Raw genomic sequence first — 27,239 nt, 5'->3', positions numbered from 1 at the left:
ATCACAAAGGTTACTTAGATTTTTGTCACATCATTACTTATAACATGAAGTACATTGTGTAGCATCTTGAGATCCTTAAATGTACCTAACACATTGCAAATTACTCCTATATTAAATATAGAAAAGTTTGAAAACTGGAAGATTTATGCACAAAACAACAATATAGAGTAGTATTTCAGGCACATGGCAACCTAACTCCATTTAAAAACCAGTTTCTAAAAATCAAACCATGACAGTCGTTTGTGACAAGATCTTGCCAAACTTTAAACCTAGGCCAAATTGCTCAACAGTTTTTATTTTTTTTTTATTTTTTTTTTTTATATAAAGTAGGCCTATCGATTTCTTTAGATGTATTGCTTGCATTTTCGTTACCCGACTCATTGAAATAAGTAAAAAGGAAGTATTTGATTGGAAATTTTAATTTTAATTATTTTAATATTTAAAAATATAACTAGATTCTGCTACTTACTCACCAAATGACATGAAAATGTAGATGAAAAAAAAACAAGATTAGTGGCCTTACGTTTTGACCCTGTATAGAGCATGGTCTTTCGCAAAGGCTAAAGATAAAACAACGCAACACACATACCCTATATGCATTTGTGTTGTGTTCTCATCGAGAAATACTTTAATATGGAAACTTGCGGTCATATACTTTGGCGACGAGAACTTGGCAGATGGACTGGACATATTTTCTTGAAAAAATAGCAAAAGTCTAGAGTTTCACCAAACAAATCACACTGATCCATTACAATTGTAACAAACATGTTTATATCTTCACTCAAAATGATGAACACCTTGTAACAATTTTGGTATTAACCTGCAAATATAAAAACACACACGGCAATTTGAAACAGCCTCCTAAACAAACTCTTAAAAAATTAGAAGGAACACATAACACAAGTAAATCATCTTTCACCATTTTGAATAACAAGTGCTAAAGATTCACACGCAGACATGACCCTATGTCGACCTTTATACTCCGGTACCAGCCGGAAGTTGAACCGAAAAACCGTTGTATAAGGTAAACAAATATATATAATTTTTTTTTACAAAATTATAGGTTGATTGGTTTCTGTGTATGAAATTATCATTATGTTTAATTGCCCTTTTCACAATAACCACTGCGCAAGCGCTTACTACTGCATGCACTCCATTCCATAAGGTCGTCGAACTCTACTTTATTTTGAGATCAATGGTCTATGTATAATGACGTCATCATTTATGAGAACCCCCCTAGTGAGAGGTTTAAAAAAGGCTTTATTCTTGGTGTTGAACTGTTTACTATGTTATCTGTGTTAAATAATCAGAGAGACTTTTTTCCGGCGACCCCCCCCCCCTCCCCCGCTGCGTTAAAGATGGAGAGTGCCTAAAACACTCGCCTCTCACTGTGTGGTCGTGGTTGTATTCCATGCTAAGTTCATGTGAATAGAGTTAAGGGTTGGTTCTCTTCTCTAACACGAGGGTCTTGTCCCTCTTTCGATCTCAGTGACGTCATGTTTGACACGGTCTCCATAAGAGTGCCATAATTACCAAAACACTTGAGATGTGCAAAGTACATGGAATGACGAGTTTTCCGACTCAAACGTCGCAATCACCGACATGCAACTTAAGGAGTCCCAGAACGTGCATCTGAAGCAATACAGCAAACTCATCGCTTATCGAATGAGCTTTACTTGAACCGATTTCGTCGAAGTAGTGATACTTGACTTTCCTCAATGTGTTTGTCCCAGTGTCTGTCACTCTGTCTGGCACCCTGTAGAGGAAGGGCCAGAAGCCGTAGAGGTGTGTCTCTTCACACATCGTCAGTGCCAAGTGGGTCATGTAGAAACCTATGAATAAAACAAAGTTCAGTTATTAATGTGAAGTGAGTTTAGGTCTTTTACCGTCTTTTTTTTTCAATATTCAACAATCATGCTGGACTACCAACCTACTTTCAAACAAAACGAGGTAAATAATTCAACAGAGAAGGCGCGAACTCCACTTCATCTCATTTATAGCTTTTCGTCTTATAGTATTCACATATTGACTGCAATGAGGTAACTAGTGTACGTCTATTCCCCCGAGGGACTTTACCAAAAGAGTGACCTATTTGCCGAGGCCGAAGGCCGAGGGAAATAATCCCCTCTTCTGGTCACTCACAAGCCCGACGGGGAATAATCGTCATAATAACACACCTCTTGCTTGTTCTGTATTATGATTGGCTGAAACATGGTCACGTGGGATGAACTAATATAGTGATCGCGCGCGCGTGTTGGAACTGGTACCCGAGCGGGCACTGGTCTTGGAAAATAGTGCCGGGTTACAGCGCCCTCTCTTGACTTGAACCGTGAACTGCAACTACAAAACTTCCTATCTTTTCCAGATTTCTGTTCTTATTTGGCATTTAAGACCGAGCTGTGTTATAAACACATATTGACTGCTTCTCACTTCTAGTCCTTCTCAGACCTGAAGACATTAAGACGTACTGTCGCCGGAAAATGTTCAAGCAGAACGGATTGACAATGACCTCATTCACCATCGGTCATTTAAAGAAGTAAATAATATTGAGAAAAAAATATATATACAATGTGATGAATACAAGCAATAACGTTCCCAATCGTACCTGATGTAAGAAACTGCTTAATAGTTCTTTCCTTCCAGAAGTCGAGTAGTGCATCAAAATGGAATGGGTTAGCGATAGTTGATTCTGGGTTTCGGACACCGTAGTCGTCAAGGGTTTGTTTGGATTTTAAGCACATATCTTGCGTGCGGGTGGCCGTAATGCATGGTAACCAAAGGACTCCATAGAAGTCAGCAATGATATTTAAATATTCATCGATTCCCTCTTTGGTCTTCAAACCGTTAAATCTGAAGAAATAGATAAAATAATGTCCACACAGAAACGTTAAGGATGTCTTACTTCGATTTGTTTTTCGCACTTACAGTTTATACCAAAGATGTTGAAATGTTATTGATGTAACATTATAGTCCTGACGGAAAACGTCACAAAATGATTGAGTTCCTACCTTCTTGTAACTAGAGTAGGATTCATCGTCGTTAAGTTGGTTTTCCATCCAGCGTCCGCCATATGAGGGCGTAGTATCGGAAGGTTCATCCTGATGAAAACATTTGTTTAAAAGCACTGATTAGAAAAATCACAATTAAAACCAAAATCAGAAGCCTGCAGCCAATTTCACAAAAGTCTAGGATGAATCCAATCTTGAGTTAGGACGAGTAACTCGTCTTAACTTAGGAATGAGTTCAATCCATCCTAACGTCTATTAAGGATACAGAACTGAACTCTTTCTACGTCCGGCCTAAGTTTAATCCTAAGTTGGGAAGAGTTTGGTGAAATCGACGGCTGTTTTCATTGTATCCCCTCCTATGTTTTGATCTTAAAGCTTTAACGACATTGTCAGTTTGTTTTCATCTTTATCTATGTTTTACGTTGTCATCTTTGTAATAAACGTTTTATTTATTAAATATTGTGCCTATATTTTCGATTTACATTTTCGAATAACACATGGCAATCTTAACCATCAGTTAGGATCAAGTAAATCTCTATGTTAATGGACCACAAAGTCACGTGGTCACCAAAGTGCATGTTGAAGATTTAAAAAATATGACCCGCTCTGTGAAAATGAGTCAGATGTAGGCAATTTCAGGAATTGAGTTATATGCATGGCTGGAAAGAACACATCAGCAGCAGTAATTTGGTATGTGTCTAATATAAGCTTTGGGGTGTATCGCGTTGCTGAGTTACTCCCGTTTGAAACTAGCCACTACAACATTTTCCACATTAAACTGTCCATTACTTAATATTGCAATGGGCGACATGTGACTCATTTTCACAGAGTGGGTCACAAATATGATTTTGAAGCTGCCGAGGATGTTGTCTTGTCAATTAAAATAGCGCCCTCAATGTGAACTCGGACTGCAACAATGAAATATGCATAATGTCAAAACAAACAATAACCCGCCCGTGGATTTCTTGAAAAGTCTTGAATTTGAAGTAAAGGCAGTAGATGTTGTGTTTATTGTCGTAATTTTTGTTGTTTCGTTTTTTTTAACATTTGTTTTGTTTTGTTGTACTGTTTTGTTTCTTCGAAAAGTACCTGATGACGTAATCTGATTGGTCAATCTCCTTTCCACAGCTGCTATTGGAAAGAGTTCCACTATTGCCAACCACGCTGCATCGTTTGAATTGTTTGCCAGATAGAGGTGAATTCTGGAGAGACGAAAATACAATAATTATTACCCCAAAAAGAAAGATCGAAGACAAAACAAAGGAGTACATAGTACTTATGTTCACACGCAGTTTTCCAATACATCGGCCTAAACTCAGGTAGGCCAACACCTTAAAACATTTGCTCCAACATAATATTTCCTCTTGAATTAGCCTAAAACACCCTCTACCCCTGATGATTTACATTGTCTTTAATTAATCTTTTTGAGAGCTCGTAGAAGACCCTTCTTTTGCTGTGTGGCCTTGTGTAGTGAAGGTCTATTTCAGATGATCAATTTTGTATTAATTTCAAAATGTAAGTTTTTAAAGAAACACTGCCTCTTTTTAAGGAGTCTAAGACTTTCGACTTTAAATACGCAAGATTTCTTAAGGAGATATGTGTTTTTTTTCCATTAATTTCTGCATTATGTTGTTGTTCTTAAACACCCGGAAGAGTCGAGACTTACCGGGGAAACATTCTCTGCAAAGAATCCTTCTGTTACATTGAAGAATTTTGTCTTAGAACCAAGATTGTAGTTATCCACAGTATACGGCAAAGTGTTTCCTACTCTCGTGTTGTGATGAGTCAAGACAAACCCGTCCTGAAAGGTCGACTTGGTCTTGTTCATGAGCTTCATCCTGGATTTGGGGGGGGGGAGGTGTAGATAGAGAGGGTGCGGTCAATGGTACACCACCAGAGAATCTCTAACGGCTGTTTAATGACCGGTATAAATCATCGTTCATTCAAACTAATTAATACATAGACATGAGTTGCCAAGTCGGGTAATTCGGTAGGACTATAGCGTAGGTTCGAATCCCCTGAGCCTCCGTAGGTTTTATGACTGCAGCGAATCCAACCCGTCTGTAAGATGTGCCCCTTTAATATATGCACATTGCCACTTTCATTGTTCAAATAGCGCCCTCAAGGGTTGAGACATGTGATTCATTATCTTCCAATGGCGAGTTACACAAGGTGAGCCTTTATATTTATGTACCAATAAACCCATGCAAAATCTCACAAACTGGCGACGAGGATTACTCTAAACTTTATCAAACTGATATATAATATATACCTCAACTCTATAACTAGACTGTTGGCATTTTGAAGCATTATTTCTTGCTGAAAATAAGTGATTTGGATCCCGTTTTTCCAAAGTTACTTTTGACAACTTGATCTCCGTCATCCTAACTATTTTGTGCATGCTATACACACACAAAGTCAACGTGAATAGTCGGTGTACATTACGATGGCGTCTATGATGATCGGGCGAATCGATCCCTTCAACAATGCAGAAGAGGATTGGCCAACATATGTTGAACGTTTAGAACAATATTTTGAGGTGAACAGTATTGATGATGATAGCAATAAAGTACCGGCTCTGATTGGTCTTATTGGAAGTAAAACATACGGGCTGTTGAAGAATTTGACAATACCTGCCAAACCCTCCTCCAAAACATATGATGAACTTGTGAACATTTTGACTTCACATCTGTCTCCCAAGCCCCTGGTAATTGCGGAGAGGTTTCGATTTCATATAAGAGACCAGAAAGAGGGGGAACGTGTCAGCGTCAATCAAGCTGAATTACGCAAGTTAGCCAAGCACTGTAACTTCGGAGAGTATCTCAATTAGGCTCTACGTGATAGATTTGTCTGCGGATTGCGAGCTGGTAACATCCAGAAACGGTTATTGGCTGAAGATAAGCTCACATTGAAGAAAGCTACAGGATTAGCAATCGCAATGGAAACTGCAAGCCGAGATGCAGTACGTGCCATAGCTACAACAAAGAAGTCTTCTTCATTTTCTTCATCTTGCTACCGCTGTGGAAAAAAGGTCACACTCCTGTGCGGCACCTAGATGTAGCCCGAACCTAAATGTAGCCCCAAACATGTACCTAGATGTAGCCCGGATATATCTATGGACTCTATCCGTGAATTAGTCGGTGAACGTAAGAAATCTCTATTGAACAAAAAGTGCAACAACACCGGCCGTTTATGCACACAAGACGTGCAGTACATGACGTCATGGTGACGTCGTCCGGAAATTAAGGCTATCGAATGGTTAAACAGTACCTAAAAAGTAAGAAAGAAAAAAATATATATATCGGCTGATTGAATATTCATGTCGTTATAACTTAGTTAATTAATTAATGAATAGATGCTCATTACATTTAACTGTAACTTTTTAAAACCTAAGCTTTAATATGGTATAGGCTTTGACTCTTTCATATTGGACAAAGTATGACTTTTGGCCGTGAGAAATTGCCCTGGTTAAACCTATGGGCTTTTGAGGATACAAATCATAACAATAACACACACAAATCTTGACGATTTCAATAGCTGTTCCCACCACTACGCCGGAACAGCTAATAACTAGACATAAATTTGTTATTACAAAAACACGTTGTTCGGTTGGACGTAACGTGATGACGTAGTTCAAAAGCATTGAACTATCAATATGACTTATTATACAATGTTTTGTATAATAAATGTTAAAATCGATCTCAATCTTAAGTTATGCCGTAGATAAGCTCAAAAGTTGTTTTTTGGTGAAAAATATGAAGCTACTATACATCTACTAAAACGATCAACATCCTGTGATTCCTTATCTTCCAATATGGCGAGTTACACAAGGTGAGCCTTTATATTTATGTACCAATAAACCCATGCAAAATCTCACACCGTCGGCTATGGTTATGGTTGCTAATAAAAACAAAATATCCTTATCCTTATCCAGGTTTCGCAAAATAACATAACACTAAACGATATATTTAATATAGAGGGCGCACTCGATAAAAAGCGGTTTAGAGGAAAGTATTGAGCAAAAGTTTTTGTATTGGAACCGTTTGATTGTTTTAATCCTGTGTATCTAGAAGATTTTTACAATCAAAATTAACCTGTGAAAAATTCGTGTCAAGAGGACGGTCGTGTATTCGAGATATCGCCGCCTTCCGGAGCGTTTGTCCACACAGAAAGAATAATACTACAGGGTTACACAAGCTGAGAAATGATACCGCAGCCAAACCTTGTCAGATTCAAATTTTGGGGAATAAAAGCTAATTACGTAAACACATCTTGAAGTAAAATGTATCTCAAAATGCTTTAGACACTCGAAAGCTGGTGTATAGGCTTCTAACCAAAAAAGGAATTATACCAAACGTACGTAAACTTCCCCTTCAAAGACCCACATTTTACTTGGCTTACTTATTAGTATTTTTTCCCACAAATATATTCAACAATGTACAAAATAAGAAAACAGTGTTTGTCAATTCTTTAAGAAAGTCATTGATACTTTAAGGTGATACATAGTGCACATGGGGTTGATCACGTGTGGTTTTTCTTTCACCGTTCTCAAGAGAAAAAACACACCATATTTTTAAAATAAAATTGAATAAGAATTTGGAATCCCATCTGAGTATTAATATGCATGTAATATGTTCCACAGACGGGAAAGTAATGAGTATACAGTGCTACACACATCGGTGCGTATCGGTTAAACCAGTTAATAGTGTTCTTTATTCTAGATGCAAATTTAAAATCTATAGTATACTAATTAGTTTGCAGTACTCACTGCTAAAATATTGTTCGAACTGCCACTAGCTACCGGGCAATCTCGGTAGTCTAGTTGGTTAGACACTGCTCTAGAATTGCAAGGGTCGTGGGTTCGAATCCCACCCGAAAATAATTATGCCTTTGATTTTTCACAGGACTTGAGAAAGTATTGGGCTCATACAGTGCTACACATCCGTATAGGTGTAAAACCAAGTAAACGGCCTAATCATTATCCCCGATGCAAGAGAATTTTATTAACACAACGATATTATTTCAATTCCGGTTAATCGTGTCTCTAATCCATTATATTAAAGGAACACGTTGCCTTGGATCGGTCGAGTTGGTCCTTGGAAAGTGTGTGTGACCGTTTTTTATAAAATGCATATGGTAGAAAGATGTTGTAAAAGTAGAACACAATGATCCACACAAACATGCCTCGAAATTGCACGGTTTTCCTTTTACCTCGTCGACTAACACGGTCGGCCAGTTATGGGAGTCAACATAAATGGCCGACCGTGTTAGTTCGCACAATAAAAGGAAAAACCACGCAGTGGAAAGGGTTACGGACGCTTTTTTTTTAGACCAACTCGTCCGATCCAAGGCAACGTGTTCTTAATTACCTGAACTCGGCTAGATTTAGAGGATTTGGTTTCCATGGTGTTGACGTTAGCACGTGATCGCAAAAAGTCAATTGGTCCCCAATTTCTTTTAATACTTGAAATTGACCCGGTATGGAGCTTTTCCTGAAAGCAAAATAATAATGACAGAAATAATAATAGTCAATAAACAACATAAAGTATAGGTGAAATCTCGTGAATTTTTCTGTACACCGTCTACACAGACGAGACTGTGTGTGCTTTTTATGCTTTACACATTCTAACGTGTGATTGGGTGAAAACGTTTAAATTCACGAGATACAGTAACAACGATCCCAATAAGCTTTTTCTTCAACGCTAACTAAAGCTTACCTTTTCGAACACGGTTGCTTCAAATCAAATGGTGCTTATGATACCTTTAGATAAGAGGGGATCCAAAATACTGTCTGATTTATGTCAGGTGATGACAGTCATACACAAATAGCACATTATAATATCAGCCCTGATACTCATGCAACTAAGTGTTAATAAAAGGAGAACCACAGAAAAACCCTCGAAACATGAATTGCATCTCAAACCCAACAAATAACTGTCATGAGTTTTCATGATGTTTAATAAATATTCGGTAATTTCTTAAACCATAGTTTCTCTAAGGTCAAATGATTCAACTTACGGCATCGAAATACATTTTCCTGATCCTTTTTAGTCGACATAAATTCAATTTCATTTCTACATGAACGCATGTAAATATACAAGTTACCCCTAGTTTGTTTAAGCTAAAGGTTTCTTTTTCAGCTATTGTGAATGCATTGCCATGGTGCACACATGATTTGGTTCTTCTCACTCAGGTTCAATTCGTTTTTTTCGTTATATGCTCAGGTATTCAAGACTTTAATTCACCATTTTCAGTCTGAAAGTCTACCAACTATTTATGAAGAATGAAATTCATTTGACATAGTTGAGTCATAGTCTTGATCTTATAGCGATTTTCAATGTTCTGTGTGATCAATGGGTGCTAATATATTGTTAAAAAGTTTAACTACTCTTTTGTATTTTTGAAAGCTGATAACGGGTACGGTACTGATGCAAGTTGCTATGTTTTGTTCTTGACGTTATTCTGTGTTCATAAGATTCTGCAGGCCTTTCTTATTTGTGAATTGATTCCCCTTTTCAATTATTTATTGAGCTTCTTTGTTTCTTGTATCTCTTATTTTGTGTTTCTTAATTCATGTTTGTTTCTACATTCTCTGTATATCCGTGTTTTCCCGTTTGCTTCTTTGTATCCGAGGTTTTTATTCTAAATTATATTTCGGCGTCTTTATATTTCTATGTTTCTGGTGTTTCCACAAGTTGTTTCCTTTTCTTTTTATTCATTTATTTGTTGGCGTTTCAGTATCGTTATTTCTACCTTGTGTAGGGGGCTATAATATTATTGACATAAGGCTTTCAAATATTTTCCCTGGTTGGCAACTCGACATTTATTGTATTTGCCTTATGAAAGGGAAATCGGCGAAGCAGTAAACGAAATAAACTGTAGAACAACAATTTGACCTCATACTCCCTTCAATAACCCCTTCTACTATGGATTGTTGAGACTGATTCTGAACGGTTCCGTGTTGTGTGAGTAAATAAACCAACTGGAGGCCAACTCAACAATATCTTTTTTTTGCCCAAAGAATTAGGGAAAGTAGAAAACAGAGTTGACGTAGATAAACTTTGCAAACACAATTTTGTTAAAGTAAAACTACATTTCTTGACAAAGCTTCATTGCAAAAATGGTTTAAGTTCTGGGGTATGTTACAAGTTGTGTCGGGAATAATGTTGGCAATGGTAGTTTTTTAATGTCCTATAAAAGATTTGTTATTGATAACAGATTTATTTTAGGCCTCCATGGGATGAGTGTAAACTAAGTGGAAACACAATTGATAGAATCGAATAGAACAAGCAAATAATGGTACCACACTCCTTCAATCACTCCGAGAAAATGGAACATATTTTTGTCAGTCCTTGCGTAGAAAATCTGGACACTTTTGGTAATTGTCAAGGACCAGTCTTCTCACTTGGTGTATCTCCCCTACAATGCGGTATGCACTAGTATTCTCAAGCATCACGCCAACCTATACAGCGGGTGCAAGACTTTGCAGTTGGTCGGGCGCCTTGACTTTCATCATGTAGAAAATGGCAGCGCCCATAGCAATGCAAATTTCACAAGGATTTTTAATTTATCAAATCCACACAAGTAACAGTCGAAATTGCGTCGTTTTCCTTTTACCTCGTCGACCAAAGAACACGGTCGGCCATAATATGGTGACTCCCATAACTTGCCGACCGTGTTAGTTCGCAAAGTAAAAAGAAAAAAAATCACGTATTTTCGAGACAAATGTGTGTGGATCGATGTATTCTACTTTTAAAACATCTTTTTAACCATATGCATTTTATAACAAACGGTTACAAACGCTTTTCAAAAACCAACTCGACCGATCCAGGGCAGGTATATGCGTTTACCTGCGTGTGTACAAACATCGATAGGTTATGTTACAGCTAATCCTCCTCACCTTACTATAGCCTCGGTGTTACCTGTTATACCTCTAACAATGATTGTGTTGATGCCTTCTTGCTTATGCTCGTCTGCATTAAAGACGAACGAAGTATTTCCCCATGTAATTTCTCTGATTAACTCCTGTCTCAAGTGTGTCATTTGAAGCATCCTTGGCGGCTTCTTCGTGAAGTAGAAGACATTATACACAATACTCAGTAAAACAATCGAACATAATAGCAAAAGACAAGCCCGTAATCGGCGTGTCATAACTGTACGGTTTGTCTATCACGAATACCACAACATGTGTAACTTAAAATTGTTCATAAATAAATGTCTCTTACACACATGTGTGTATAATGAGATCCCTGTTAGTACTCTAGCCGTACCCATTCAATCGCTTTGTTAAAGTGTGAAAGTAGAAATATGTATTTCTCCATTAAAAGCCGTCTATAGTTCCTGTTCACAGTGAGCAATATGGCGTGAGTTACACGGAAGCTCAGTATAATTATTCAGGGGACATGATTCATACGTCTGACGTTCAATGCCAAGGACGGGGTAGCCTTACTCAAGGCGCACGCGGCACACCGGATAGGCACAGCCCCAATATGTAACGCACGAAAAAAGACTATCACCGCGAAGCGCTTTAACAACTCGTTTTGGGGGCCTTATGTCTTTCTTTACATTTGCCAACGATTTTGGTGGGAGAAAATGTAACGAATTTGCATCGAACGTTCTTGTGACGTCATGCAAGTAATTGTGGCTTCTTATTGGCCAGCAACTCAACACGCTAATGCATTATGCATTACATTTTCTCCCACCAAAATCGTTGGCAAATGTAAAGAAAAACATAAGACCCCCAAAACGAGTTGGTAAAAGCGCTTCTTGGTTCAAGACTCTCCTGGATTTGTCACAAAAGAGCGCGCTATCACCCCCAACGCGCTATCAACCACGCACCGCTATCACCCGATAACCGCTATCTCCTGTTAGAGTAAGCCGATTCCTGTAGACAACAGCCTTGTTACAGACAAACAAACACACAAACGGCGAAGAAGAACAATGACAAAACAAAACAATGACATTACATGCTGACGAATAATAACCAGGCTAACTGAAGACGACGAAAGGAAATAGATAAGCAGTGAAGGAGAGAAATAGAACACTGTCGTTTATACATACAAAATCACTATAGCTTATATAATTTCCGGAATAGAAATGCTGAAACCCTGAAGAAAAAAAACCGTCAAATCGTATCTCTTTTTGTTCCCTCGTTTTTTTCACAACGATGATCACCAGTTGACAGCCTTGAAGTTCATTTAACCTAGTTTGTATTATTGAGTGTATTCACGCAACAAGCACCATTGTGTGATAGTCTGACAAAACAAATAATTATTGTGCTGCGTTAGTATTCTTAATGACCTTTTCCCCCTTTTTCCGTTAGGTTGGTTGAATGGCGAGCTAAGCTTATGAAAATACAGATCAATGTGAATTTATTTCATCTCCCTTAAAGACCAACTATTATCCCATCGTGAATGTGAAATTTGACCACCATACTGACTTTGAACGAGCCCATAGTCTCGGCTTAGACCCGAACTAATAAAGGGTATAATATTAACAATAATTGTTAATTCAATTTCAATTCAAACTCACGTTTATTTCCATACTTCATGATAACAGTACCATGTCATAACAATAACTTATAAAGAGGTAACCAATACACAAAGCTCTTCTAAGAGTCTAAAACTATAATAAAATGTTTTCGTCATCTATAATCGGAGGCTTCTATGAATATTAAAGGCAGTGGACACTATTGGTCAATATAATGCGGAGAGATTGATAGTATAAAACATTGTGAGAAACGGCTCCCTTTAAAGTAACGTAGTTTTGGAGAGAGAAAGAAGTAGTTTTTCGCGAATTTGATTTATAGACCTCAGAATTAAAACTTGAGGTCTCGAAATCAAGCATCATGAAAGCACACAACTTCGTGTGACCAGTGACAAGGTTTTTTTTATCATTATTATCTCGCAACTTCGACCACCAATTGAGCTCAAATTTTCACAGGTTTGTTATTTTATGCACATGTTAAGAAGTGAGAAGACTGGTCCTTGACATTTACCAATAGTGTCCAGTGTCTTTAAATCGAACTGCGGAATTCAAAGGGCATGTCACCCAACATTTGAGCAATATATAACACAAGCAGCTAAAACAAAATTAAAAGGTGGTCAGTAGGAATGATCGAATGATTGATAAAACCATGGGTAACCTGTAGTAGTAATTGAAGACACAAATAAATCATGTCATTCATAATATACTGCATTATAACAAAAACTCTTTCGGAAATATTACTGATTTTAAACTTCAAACATCAAGTTGTTGTTTTCTTGTCTTGATTTAAATCAATCTCAGTCGGCATAAGATAGACAGTTAAAAGAAGGTGTTTGTGTACATTGTAGTATAATCATCGTTAATTTTCATTGGAAAATCATAGTCACTAAAAAAACTAAAGCAATCGTTTGGAGTTACTGTTAATTAACATCTTAAAACTTAAAGCATTATTTTGTCAAATTCCTGTACATTACTTTGTTTGTGTTTTACCACAAATCAATATGTATTAAGAACGGTAAATTCAGCCCTGCCCTGTGTGGTGATAATCAACAGTTGTTACTCGGTGGGATTCGAACCAACAACATTTGCCATTTTAGGGCACGTGTCTTACATCATCTGAAATTTGCATTGGGGATAATAAGAATGCAAGTTTAAAAAAGAAATTGTTACACCCGTCGAAAACTTAGGTTAATTCGGAGGTGCACATTAATTGAAGTAGGTTTGTAAATTTCTGTTTGGAAAGGATGTAAACAGAAAATACATGGTGCGTTCGTTTAGCTCCCCCGGGTCGACCCCGGTGTGAGGCGGTTTTTTTTTTTTTTTTTTTAAGGACGAACGTGTGCAGACAATTACCCACGTTTGTCCTGGAAAAAAAACGCCACACATCGGGGTCGACCCAGGGAAGCTAAACGAACGCACCCAGTGTAAGTAGGGCTTCACAGTTTGAATTGTGTCTAATGCACTCTCACTGCAACATCACATCCAGTATGACATGGAATGGCATGGTTGCATGATGTATGTGCTGCACATGGTGATCCTTTAATACTTACTCACTGGGTATGTCCAGGCTTCTGATTGGTTAACACTTGGCTGTTGAAACAAAGGGGTGCTGTCAAGTAGCTGTTGAATAATTAGAGGGGGCATAATAAAGCGGGAGGGGCATAATGACAATTTAAAGGGGGGGCATTTAGGCATGATGCCTCTATAATAAACTTTTAGCTGACGAAATAATTAATTTTTGGTACAACGTAAGAGTTTGCTTGGCGTGCAGTTGTCTAGGCTTCAACTGAACCAGTCTTACGTTAACAAAAACATCTTAAATACCACGTGAAAGACAAGCGAAATAATAAGCATATACTCCAATAAACCGAAATTTCGACACATAGAAACCAATAAAAACAGGCTTTACAAACACAGGGTATTGCCGCGTCCGAAGAAATTAAAGGCTTTCGTCCACTTGCGCATTAGCATTATTTAATTTGTGTCTGTTACCATGGTAAATATGATCTAATATTGCGTAATGGTCTCGGTGGGTTAATGTGTCCCCCCCCCCCACCCCACTTAAGTCATCCAAGCGCCATAAAGTGTTTGCCCCGGTGTCCCCGGTGTCACGTGGAATTCTGTCCCCCCGCACAACGGTCCGGGGGACCGAATCTCCTAGGACACATCATCTCCTAGGGTCATCTGTCTTCGCAAGGGGAATTTGTCCCCCTCTCATTTTAGACTAAATTTAATGTATATATTTATATCATCATTTGTTTTGCTGTGTGCCGACTTTTGGTAATCTTTTAGACTATAAAACAAGACGTTTATTGTTCCTTTTCATTAACAATTAATGCTCAATTTTGGGGAGCTATGTGCAGTGTACAGGCTGCCTGGAAACCGGCGCAGTAGTATTATTGTGTTTACAGTAGTTCATTGTGGGGGGGGGGGGCACAGAATCTCCGTCCACGTCGGTTCAACTTCCTGCGAAATATGCGAATGTGATACGAACTTAACGTCACTGCTCAACCCGAATGAAATATTCGTTGCGAATTGGTGACGTCAAATTTTGTATCGCATCCGCAAGTAAAATTATTATAAGGTTGTTACTGTTTCAAGCGAAACTACTATGTAATAATTATAGTAAACTTTAAAAGTAATTCTTAAAAAGTAGCAATGTACATGGCAATGGAAACCAGTTAAAGGCTTACTCTGAATCAGCAATCATGTAATATAATTACTAAATAATAATTGTCAGACACCACATTCTGTGGTGTGCAAATTGAGGATTCCCATAACGTGCATTTGAAGAAGTACAGCAAACTCATCGTTCATTGAATGAAACGAACTGAAGCCAACGTTGTCGAAGTAGTGATACTTGACTTTCCTCAATGTGTCTGTCACTCTGTCTGACACCCTGTATGATGGGAAGGGCCAGAAGCCGTAGAGGTGTATCTCTTCGCACATCGTCAGTGCCAAGTGAGTCATGTAGAAACCTTCAGTTGGATCACAAAAAATACATTTAAATATTGTTAACACTGATATAACTTAAAGTGTTGACTTCATTTTGACCGCACTTTAAAAAAATAAATTGTGTTTGCCATTGATTGCGGCCTGCATGATGTCGTTCGACTTGTCTAATTAGTTTGTTTGTAAACATATTGTGTGCTAGGTTAGTCAATAAGCATGACAAATGTTTTCCCCATGCTGGATTTTTTAACTTGTATGGTTCAAGGTTCAAGTCCCGCTAATGTAAAGTTGATTTTGTTAAATCCGAAATTTGTAAGACGACGTACTAATATAAAACAACAACAGTGGCAACAACATAACAACATCAACATAGGGGTTAGACTGAGTCCCTATGTGACGTCAGATGTTCAGGCGCTTCGCACGCGCATTAATTATCCCAATTTGCATTGTTGTGGTCGACAGAGGGCGACAAACATACCTGTCGAAAGAGCCCGTTTAAGGTTTCTCTGTTTCCAGAAGTTGTATATGGCTAGAAAATGGCGTGGATCTGCGACAGCTGCCGTGAGGTTCCGGACGTTTTCCAATTCCAGTGTGTGTTTTACCTTCAGACATACGTCAGTTGAACTAGTAGCTGTGAGACATGGCAACCACAGGATACCGTAGTATTCCTGAACGATCTTTGCAAAAGCAACAGTATCTGTCTTGTTTTTCAGCTTGTTAAATCTTGGCGAAAGGACAGAGAAAAACACAAACATTGTTATTGGGGTCTACCTAGACATCTAAGACTTCATTCGCACGGATAACAGTCGGGGATCATCATTATTGGTTTATTTAAAATTCAAACACGGCAGCCCGAGGGCCGAATTGAGCTTAAAAGATACACAACAAGAATAATACGTTATAAAAACATAAAAGGGAAGTGTTTATAAATTGGATTACAGCTCAATTAAAAACCAAGATGGCATTAAAAAGCTTCAACCAATCATCAATGAGCTTTGAAATTAATAATATACAGTTGCTTTATTAGGAAACCTACTGGATCTACTAGTGACTACATGAAGAAAGTATTAAAATCAAAGATCAAAGGGTCATGGTTTCGCTGTTATTTCATAAGTGTGTTTCCTTCTAACCATCCTCGGGACTCGAACTTTGTATTGGTACTATTGGAGTACTGTTTTGATGGTACTCAAGTGCTCTTACTCGAGTACTAATGGGGTACAGTTTTGATGGTACTAGTGCTCTTAATACTCGAGTACTACTGGGGTAAAGTTTGATGGTATTCGTACTCTTATTCGAGTACTACTGGGGTATTTTGATGGTATTGGTACTCTTATCCGAGTACTACTGGTGTACAGTTTTGATGGAATTCGTACTCTGTTTCGAGTACTACTGGGGTACAGTTTTGATGGTATTCATGCGCTTACTCGAGTACTACTGGTGTACAGTTTTGATGGTACTCGTGCTCTTATTCGAGTACTACTGGGGTATTTTGATGGTATTGGTACTCTTATCCGAGTACTACTGGTGTACAGTTTTGATGGAATTCGTACTCTGTTTCGAGTACTACTGGGGTACAGTTTTGATGGTATTCATGCGCTTACTCGAGTACTACTGGTGTACAGTTTTGATGGTATTCGTACTCTTATTCGAGTACTACTGGTGGGGTACCGTTGTATTCAGACTCTTACTCAAGTACTACTGCACGGAGTAACGTTTTGATGGTACTCGTGCTCTTATTCGAGTACTACTGGTGGGGTACTGTTTTGATGGTATTCGTACTCTTATTCGAGTACTACTGGTTGGGTACCGTTGTATTCAGACTCTTACTCAAGTACTACTGCACGGAGTAACGTTTTGATGGTACTCGTGCTCTTATTCGAGTACTACTGGTGGGGTACCGTTTTGATGGCACTCGTACTCTTATTCGAGTACTACTGGTGAGGTACCGTTGTATTCAGACTCTTACTCAAGTACTACTGCACGGGGTAACGTTTTGATGGTACTCGTGCTCTTATTCGAGTACTACTGGTGGGGTACCGTTTTGATGGCACTCGTACTCGTATTCGAGTACTACTGGTGGGGTACCGTTGTTTTCAGACTCTTACTCAAGTACTACTGCACGGGGTAACGTTTTGATGGTACTCGTGCTCTTACTCAAGTACTACTGCACGGGGTAACGTTTTAATGGCACTCGTGCTCTTACTCAAGTACTACTGCATGAGGTATTGTTTTGATGGTACTCGTGCTCTTATTCGAGTACTACTGGTGGGGTACCGTTTTGATGGCACTCGTACTCTTATTCGAGTACTACTGGTGGGGTACCGTTGTATTCAGACTCTTACTCAAGTACTACTCTATGGGGTATTGTTTTGATGGTACTCGTGCTCTTATTCGAGTACTACTGGTGGGGTACCGTTTTGATGGTACGCGTGCTCTTGTTCGAGTACTACTGCATGGGGTAACGTTTTGATAGTACTCGTACTCTTGTTCGAGTACTTCTGGGGTACCATTGGCTGGTATTCGTAGGCTACTCTTATTCGAGGGGGTGTACTCTAAATCTCACGTACTACTGGTTTACCGTTTTGATGGGTACCTGTACTCGTAATCGATTACTACTGGGGTACTGTTTTGATAAACCTCATACTCTTATTCAAGTTCTACTGGGGTACCGTTTTGATAGTCCGTACTCTTATTTGAGTACTAGTTGGGTACTGTTTTGATGAAACTCGTACTCGTATTCGAATGCTACTTTTATTCGTACTCGTACTCGTACCTGAGCAGTCATACTCGAGTACACTAAAAAATTCCCGTAAAATTTACGGGAATCGGTTGTGCAGCGAGATGCCAACCGATTCCCGTAAATTTTACGTTGCAAACCGTACACGAAGTTACGGTGTGCCGTGATTTTCACGGTGAGAAAGCTGTCAGTTTACGGTGTAAACCGTACACGAAGTTACGGTGTGCCGTACACGAAGTTACGGTGTGCCGTGATTTTCACGGTGAGAAAGCTGTCAATATACGGTGTGAAGCGTACATGAAGGTACGGTGTGCCGTGATTTTCACGGTGAGGAAGCTGTTGTGGCGTTATTTTTACGGTGATAAGGCTGTCAATACGGTGTAAAACCGTACACGAGGTTACAGAGTGCCGTGATTTGTACGGTATATTACACGTTGATATTACTGCCATGGGGCCGTATTTGAAAAAGTGGAACCTGACCGTAATTGTAATGGCTTATTACAATAGTATAATTACTCCAATGGTATTGTTTTTTAAAAAGTGGAAAATAACCATATGTTAAAGGTACGATACAGCTTTGGTAATTATCAAAATAATTTGGCAAGAAATATAATTCTAAATAATTTTCATCATAAAACTGCAAATGAGATAATAATCTCCCTTCAAAATAGTTCCATCTTAAATGCTGATATTCAAGAAAAGTTCTGAACACCATCAAAAGGCAGATATTCAAGAAAAGTTCTGAACACCATCAAAAGGCAACAACTGCTTTCGATTTGCACTGATCGAATTCAGCCGCTGCATTTAGTGGTCTTCATAACACAATATAAACATCCACATAGAATAACTGATGAAATAGAAACCTTAACAGGTTACCGATGATGGGTATTTTGAAAACTAGACGACTGGAATTGGAATAAACTAATGTTTGCGTACTTTTCACCGTAAAAATTACGGTGATTTTATTTAACAATCCCATGGTGCATTGCGAGCCATTATTTATGGGTTCCACCGTACTTTTCACCGTAAAAATTTCGGTAATTATTTTTAAACAATCCCATGGTGCATTGCGAGCCGGTATTTACGGGATGCACCGTAAAGTCATGGAAAAATGTCGTTATCACCGTAAAAATTACGGTATTTTTTTTAGACAATCCCATGGTGCATTGCGAGCCGGTATTTACGGGGTTGCACCGTAAAGTCATGGAAAAATCTCGTTACGGTAAAACACCATAGCTATTTACGTACTTTTCACCGTAAAATTACGGTAATTTTTTACAGTGTAGCATCATTTCATAAAATGAGATAAATTGTCTACGTGTTTACATTGTGTGATGTACCATTATTATTTTGTACCTTCGCGTAGCAATACTAGGATTCATTGTTGTCAAATTAGACTTCCGTCCAGCATCCACCGTATGAGGGCGTATTTGTGGTACATTGGACCTAGTGAGGAACAGATAAAATGTTACAATTTTATTATTAGAACAATGTAGTCAATAACATTATTATTATTTCAAATTAATTAGTTTTGAATCTGTCTTTCCCTGGGGACCGGAAAGAGCTCCGATCGACCGGCGGGCATCCTGCAGGGGTTGCCACGCCCCTAAGGGCACAATACGTCTTTTCCTTTTTTCTTGTTTCTTTTTTAATAATGTTTTGTTTTGTTAACTAACTTGGAGTACGAATACCTACAAAAGCTCAAAGGAATCGGCTAAACCAAAATCATGTTCATAAGTCTTTACCTGATGACGTAATCTGCTTGATCGATATCGTGTCCGCATTTACTGTTAGAGAGAATTCCACTATTACCAACCACACTGCATCTAGGGAACATTCGACCCGAAAGAGGAGAAACCTGCAAGAAAGCCAAAAAGCATTCAATAGCCTAGGACAAGTTAAGTTCCGTAGGCCTATCCATAGACGTTAGGACGCATTGAACCCATCCTAAGTTAAAGAAACACGTTGCCTTGGATCGGTCTTGGTCTATACAAACCTTTGTAACCGTTTGTTTTTAAATGCATATGATCGGAAAGATGTTTTAAATTAAAGTGGAATACATGATCCACACAACTTTGCCTCGAAAGTGCGTGGTTTGTTTTCCTTTTACTTTGCGAACTAACACGGTCGGCCATTTATAGAAGTAAAAAAAATTACTCCCATAAATGGCCGACCATGTTAGTCGACGAGGTCAAAGGAAAACCTTGCAATTTCGAGGCATGTTTGTGTGGATCATTGTATTCTACCTAAGTTTTCAACATCTTTCTAACCTATGCATTTTAAAGTTACCTGGAAGTGGTATTTTTTCAAAATAAAGCTTTTGTCACTAATATATGTGCTTTGATGAGTGGAATGTGAATAAACAGTTAACTAAGGTTTTAAAAAATTAGTTCTTATGTAATTTACTAATTTAAGAGTATACCCCGACCCGAGAGGGCGCTGTTCGTGACGTCAATCGAGGCAGACTTGGACTGTAATGCGTAGAGTAAACACAATTGCAAAGTACATGTACGGACCAAGTCGTGAGTTTGTACGTTTCAAAAAAAAAAATATATATATTGTTTTTTTCCGGCAATGCCGACCAGGTATATTGCTGCTGAATGCAGAAAAACACTTTTTGAAATGTACCAACTCACGACTTGGACGTACATGTACTTTGCACGTGTGTTTACTATACGCATTGCAGGCAAAGTCTGCCTCGATTGACGTCACAAAAGGGGTAGGCGGAGTCAGCCCCCCAAACAACTTTATATATTGTTTAAACAATAAATCGTGACAAACAATTACTAAAAAAATTGTTTTATTGTTCGTAAGCATATACTCTTATGTTTGAAAGGAAAACAAATCTATTTCCAAGTGACTTTAAACAAACGGCTACAAACGCTTCAAATATCAACTCGACCGATTCAAGGCAACGTGTTCCTTATTATGACGAGTTACTCGTCGTAATATAACTCGAGATAGGATTAACTCATAGCGTTTCGTGAATTTCCTGCTTAGCACAAGCGTTGTGCTAGCAGGAAGTTCACGAACCGCTATGAGTTGTGCTAGGCAGGAAATTCACGAACCGCTATGGGTTAATCTTATTAATCCTATCTGAGAAGGGGACTATAGAGGATCGTTACAGTGTGTTTTGTCTGGTAACCTAAGTCTACTAATCCGTGACTTTGTTCCAACTCCTTCCTCTAGACATTCACGTGGGGGATGTTCCTTCTGGGGTTTAGGTCCAACTCGCCTAAGACTTAGAACTGGTATAGCTTTGGCAGTAAGAGCTACAGCTGTGTCAGTGTGGCAGCTCCCAAACCATCAGCCACATCAATCATGACTGCCCCCTGACCTCACACCACCAAAAGTGGCTTCAAGTAACAAAATTAAGATTATTCAATTTTCGGTTTGCGCACAGAAACGAAAAAGGACTTAGCTTCAAACAATAAATCGAAATAACGTGTAGGCCTATACGTGGGAGAACAAAGACCGAATCCGCGGCTTAATTGATAGACAAACCTGTGACACTCTGTCACATTTTTAAAAATCTAAAAAATACATATAAAAATGTGTAGAAAATAATTTCAAGAACACAAAACCCCACAGTGACATCCATTTATAATGTGCTTTAATCTCCTCTGTTAAAAAAACCTATACCTTTAAAATAAAACAAACAATTAATGGAATGACGTTTCGACCCTAGCAGAGTCTTTCTCGAATTAGGCTAAATGACAACACAACAAACATGAACAAGTAACTAAGTGAAACATAAGCAAAGCAAGTTAGAAACCCTGGGCCCCTGGTTTAAAGGTTGGGGACCGCTTAGATACATTCTAGATGCTCATTTCCAGTAACAAGATAATTATGACGTCTCCACAGTTGCAATTTACTAACATCCATTAGCATAATGAGTGTGAACTAATCATTTTGCTCTTGGGCAAATTTTCCCCTTTTGTACAGAATGTTTGATAATCTTTTACTTTTTATTTTATTTTGTGAATGTATTTTTAAATGCAAATTCAGAATGCAATTCGGTCGTTGGACCGCAAATTTGTGATTGTTATTTAAATAAACCATAAAACATGATGGTGTGTTTATCAGGATATATTGCGATCACTTAGTTGCTAAGTTGCGTGTTTACGTATACCTTAGGAACGTCCCTAGCGAGGAACTCCTTTGTAACATTGTAGTAAACTATGGGAGTCTTTGTGTTGGTAGCGGTGAAAAAATAAGGAATACGGTCCCCATCTCTCGTGTTGCGTTGTGTTAGAATAAAATCTTCCTGCCCCGTCAGGCTTGTTCCTTTTGAAAGCTCCTTTCTGAAAATCGAGAAAGATTATTCCAAAACTATTTTAAAATTGGTAAAATAACAAAATTGATTCCTGCTATAGTTTTAACAAAATATACTTTTTTGTTTAACATGCGGATTACTCAATTGTGTTTGAAAATTATCTGTTTCAGCACTCAACGGTCAATAGAGTAAACCAAATTCAATTTGAACAGTTAAGCATTCACTTGCCAAATAAGACCATTACAATTCTGTAGATAATATGTTACTCAATTTTCATTCTTATGGTTCGCATCCTAATGATGAGCTAAACATTTTACAATTAAGTAATGGTCACTTTAAGTTATAGAAACCCGAATACATGTTTTTGCAAAACAGTACAAATTCTAGTAGTAAAAAAATAGTGTCAACATTCTGACAACATTGTTAAAATTAAAAAGAAAAATTCATCCGAACTTCCATTTCCTGAATTGCCTTGCATTCTTTAAAATGTTGTAATTTAGTAACGCTTTTTAATGGAATGAATGTAAATTTAGACGCAATCTGACTTTGATGTTTCTGTGTACTGTTTGAAGTAATAAATAGGACCAATATGTTCTTATATTGATGTATATCCGGTCAATGGTTTTACAAATTAAAATAAATCGATTACAGGTTGCTTATCTAAATATACCTGAATATGTCCATATTGGTAGAATTCAACTTCCATTTCATGGATGATAGTATGTGATGATAACGGAACACCAGGTGATCTGTAGGGCTTCGGATTAACCGGAACTTAACATATTCAGAGTTATTCCTAGTTTAAAAAAGGAACAATAAAAAGTGAAACACATTAGAGTCTGGACCGCCGAGCCGTCTAAAGCGATACATTGTAACATCTGCACATAAAACTGGATAGTCTATTCTAGTCATGGCAATCGTTTACAGCGCATTTTTAATTCCCCCTTCACACGTCAACGATCATGGAATAATTCGATAAAGCGATACATTGTAACATCTGCACATAAAACTGGATAGTCTATTCTAGTCATGGCAATCGTTTACAGCGCATTTTTAATTCCCCCTTCACACGTCAACGATCATGGAATAATTAGTTTAGCCCTAACCCACAAAACGTTCATTTTGATGAAATTGTCTTCCATCACGGTGATAATGTCGAAAACTAATGCATTAGAATGTAATCAGATGAGTGTTGAGACAGATGAAAGAATTACAAAACCTATTGTGTTCGTTCTTACCTTAAGAACTAATCACCGTAAACAATTACCGGTAGCCTTTAACAAGAGTCAGCTGTATTGTTTTCTTTTTACAACAATTATAAGGCTTATAAAGGCACTATAGACAATAATGGTAATTACTCAAAAACAAAACAAGCATAACAACTTACTTAGGAACGAGGAATGGAGAGCTGTTGACAGTACAAAACATTGTGAGAAACGGCTCCCTCTGAAATAACGTAGTATTTGAGAAAGAAGTAATTTCGTACTCAAATATTTGAATTGAATTCGTGACCTCAGCTGAGGTCTCGATTTCAAGCATCTGAAATTATACAACTTGTGTGACAAGGGTAATTTTCTTCCATTAATCTCTCGCAACTTCGACACCAATTGAGTTCAAATTTCCACAGGTTTGTTATTCCATACATATTTTGAGATACCGCCGATTGAGAAGACTGGTCTTTGACAAAATGACAATTACCAAAAGTGTCCAGGGGTGGATTTCACAAAGGATGACACTTCAGCCACAAATCAACAATATTTTTCGTTTATCATCATATCACATCAGGAATATAGGTAAGATTCGCAAGTACTTGGACAAAAGTGCCACTGAAAAGGTCATTCACGCATTTGTTACTTCTCGTCTTGACAACGGCAATGCTCTTCTCTACAGTCTTCCTAACAACCAGATTTCCCGACTTTAACGGCTCCAAAATACTGCTGCCCGCATTGTGACACTGTCTAGAAAATCCTGTTCTATCACCCCCATTCTGAAACAACTACACTGGCTCCCTATCTCTCAACGTATCATCTTCAAGCTGATGCTCATTGTCCACAAAGCTCTAAATGGCAAGGCTCCCCAGTATATTTCTGAACTGCTTCAAGTTTACAATCCATCAAGGAATCTTCGATCAAGTTCCATGCTTCTCCTCATTGAACCCAAGTCTCGACACTCATGGGGTGATAGGTCTTTTTCTTCAGCCGCGCCACGCATCTGGAACTCTCTACCACTTAATCTTCGATCTTGTGTTTGTACCGCTAAATTCAAGTCTCTTCTCAAAACTTATCTTATGTCACAGGTTTTCAATGACTAATTTTGTTGTGTCTGTTTTTCTTTGTGTTGTGTTTTGTTTTTGTTTTGTTTTTGGTTTTACTGCGCCTTGAACACCCAGCAGGGTGGATATGTGCGCATTACAAGTCTTATTATTAGACGTTCGGGCAACAGCCCGAACAACTCTTTGATTTTGTTCGGGGTTTTTTTTTAGGTGTTCGGGTAACAGCCTGAACAACTCTTTGTTATTGTTCGGTTTTTTCTTTTTTTTTGATTTTTCTTCTTCCTCTCGCTGTCGATTGTCCGCAATAAAAAGCATAGATGCGAAGCTTGCATTAAGTTGAAACTTTGCACACTGGTAGACAATAACCAGTAGATGATCCAAAAGTTGTTACGTCACGATGACGTCATCAGTTGACGAGATACACTAATTCAAAGTTTATTATTTCAAAAAATCATAACTTTTGATCTGCATGAGGGATTCTTACAATCAATACATTATCGGAAAGGTCAATAAAAACTCCGTAAACGCCTCGCAGACATAACCCTTTTTGATCTTGTCTTCTGGTTCAAAATCGAGGTTGAAAATTCTAAAATTCATGTAGAAAGAACTACAAAATTCCCCCATTGATTGCGCGTAAATATTTTATAATTACATGTACATGTACTTTGTCACCACGTGTAAGCATGCGGTGCATTGCGGTCACCAGGTGTAGGTATGCGGTGCATTGAGGAGCATAGTCACGCTCTGCACCATGTTGATCGTTTTAGTCTGCGTTCGAGGCGTTCTCAACATCATGTCAGTTTTCTTCAAAAGTAAATAATCAGTTTTATCTACGACCAAACTGCGTTGATAACACCGGTTCTCGTCCGGTCATTGAAGTTTAGTAAAATCGGGCCCAGTCAGTATTTGGATGGGAGACCACTTGACGACCAAAATTTGTTTTATTTATTTTTGTATTTATTTTTTTTTCTCCTATAAATAGCTTCGTTTTAGTCTGTTTTCAGGGCGTTTTCAACAAAGATTTCCCTCCCGGTTAGTTAGTCTCTTCTCCAGTCATCATTATGCATGAGCTCCTATATCCTCAACCACAAAAGCTATTTTGACAATCTATGCAGCATATGAAAGGGCTTTACGTACGTAGTCTGTTTTCAAGGCGTTTTCAAAAGCATTTCCCTTCCGTTTAGTTAGTCTCTACTCCAGTCGTCAGTATTCATCAGTTCACACTTCCTCAACCACTAAAGCAATTTTGACAATCTATACATCATATGAAAGTGCCCTACGTGCCTTACGTACAAATTGGGTATGTTGGTGACCTTCTCTTGCCCTTTTGACCTTTCTAAACCAGACATTGATGCTTTACCATATCACACATCGAGAAAACACTTTCGTTTGATTTCTTTGAACTTTGACGAGCTATTAACAGCACTTTTTTATTGATTCAAACACTGATCCAACAATAGCCGAACACCTAGTGTTTGTTTCTACAAACACTAAATTCTATTTTTTTTCTTTTTTTTTCTTCCTCCATAGTTTTTCGATAAACAGTGTTTATCGAGATAAACAATGTTTATCACGTGATAAACATATTTTTTTCTCGAAAAACAATGTTAATCGGTCGAAAAACATAGTTTATCGGCGATAAACAGTGTTGATTCAAACACTGATCCAACAATAGCCGAACACCTAGTGTTTGTTTCTACAAACACTAAATTCTATTTTTTTTTCTTTTTTTTCTTCCTCCATAGTTTTTCGATAAACAGTGTTTATTGAGATAAACAATGTTTATCACGTGATCAACATAGTTTTTTCTCGAAAAACAGTGTTAATCGGTCGAAAAACATAGTTTATCGGCGATAAACAGTGTTTATCGGCGATAAACGATAAACTATTGGGCATATGGCTTGCCACGCTCCAGTGCTCATCCATAAAGCGCCCCAGCTTCGTGTATAGTCTGCGTTCAAGGCGTTTTCAAAATACATTTCCCCCTTTCAATAAGTTAGTCTCTTCTACAGTCATCAGTATTTAATAAGTTCATGTTTTCCTCAACCACATGAGCTATTTTGACAATCTTTACATCATATGAAAGAGCTTTACGTACTTCATAAAAATGGATATGTTGGTGACCTGTTGACATGTCTTAAGCGAGGTTATGAAATGAAAAGTTTGCTAGTTGCACCCAATAAGCACAAAATCGACCGTTAAGCAGCTCTATGGGGCCCTGCTCTAGCAGCGGTAAGAGATCTGCTCCAGCATGGAAACCTTGTAGGTTCGAATCCCATCCATTTTATAAAACACATTGGGTTAGGATTAAAGGGGTTAAGTTCTGATTTAAAAAATTAGATGTGTACACCAAACAATTAGTGTTTGTAAATAAACAACCACTACATGTAAAGTTTTTCTTTATAAATCTTTTTCGAAAGAACCATATACCTGAAGATACTCGTGTAGTGGTTAAGAAATTTCAGTTAAAAAAAACTTAATAAGTTTTTTTATGACTTTTATATTTAT

The 27,239-nt window shown here is 38.0% G+C and overlaps 2 protein-coding genes across 2 annotated transcripts in view; both read right to left on the bottom strand.

Annotated features, from left to right (window-relative positions):
• Positions 1-1,581: 1,581 nt before the first annotated feature.
• Positions 1,582-11,296, bottom strand: LOC139946492 (alpha-N-acetylneuraminide alpha-2,8-sialyltransferase-like). Its single transcript, XM_071944168.1, has 7 exons — positions 10,909-11,296; positions 8,378-8,500; positions 4,675-4,846; positions 4,098-4,210; positions 3,009-3,098; positions 2,606-2,850; positions 1,582-1,832 (listed from the first exon to the last, which is right to left on the bottom strand). The coding sequence occupies exons 1-7, from the start codon at positions 11,157-11,159 to the stop codon at positions 1,582-1,584; spliced, it is 1,245 nt and encodes a 414-aa protein (XP_071800269.1). The 5' UTR covers positions 11,160-11,296.
• Positions 11,297-12,394: 1,098 nt separating this feature from the next.
• Positions 12,395-27,239, bottom strand: part of LOC139946006 (alpha-N-acetylneuraminide alpha-2,8-sialyltransferase-like) — a 35,700-nt gene continuing 20,855 nt past the window's right edge. Inside the window, exons 2-7 of the mRNA XM_071943588.1 lie at positions 23,130-23,255; positions 22,316-22,487; positions 19,929-20,041; positions 19,540-19,629; positions 15,925-16,169; positions 12,395-15,472 (exon numbers count right to left, since the gene is read on the bottom strand). Coding sequence (XP_071799689.1) covers positions 15,231-15,472; positions 15,925-16,169; positions 19,540-19,629; positions 19,929-20,041; positions 22,316-22,487; positions 23,130-23,255 — 988 coding nt within the window. The 3' untranslated portion in view covers positions 12,395-15,230. The remainder of the gene's footprint in view (positions 15,473-15,924; positions 16,170-19,539; positions 19,630-19,928; positions 20,042-22,315; positions 22,488-23,129; positions 23,256-27,239) is intronic.

This window comes from Asterias amurensis, chromosome 13, assembly GCF_032118995.1.
Source record: "Asterias amurensis chromosome 13, ASM3211899v1".
NCBI lineage: Eukaryota > Metazoa > Echinodermata > Asteroidea > Forcipulatida > Asteriidae > Asterias > Asterias amurensis.
This window is presented reverse-complemented; position numbering and strand designations above follow the sequence as displayed.

What these genes read in the sequence shown, in the direction of transcription:
- LOC139946492 (XM_071944168.1), bottom strand. Translation starts at nt 11,159, where the DNA reads ATGACACGCCGATTACGGGCTTGTCTTTTGCTATTATGTTCGATTGTT. An exon ending in CTAAATCTAGCCGAGTTCAG is followed by an intron (nt 4,847 to 8,377) that starts GTAATTAAGAAC and finishes CCCCAAATCCAG; the next exon opens with GATGAAGCTCATGAACAAGA. An exon ending in CAATCAGATTACGTCATCAG is followed by an intron (nt 3,099 to 4,097) that starts GTACTTTTCGAA and finishes TGTTTTCATCAG; the next exon opens with GATGAACCTTCCGATACTAC.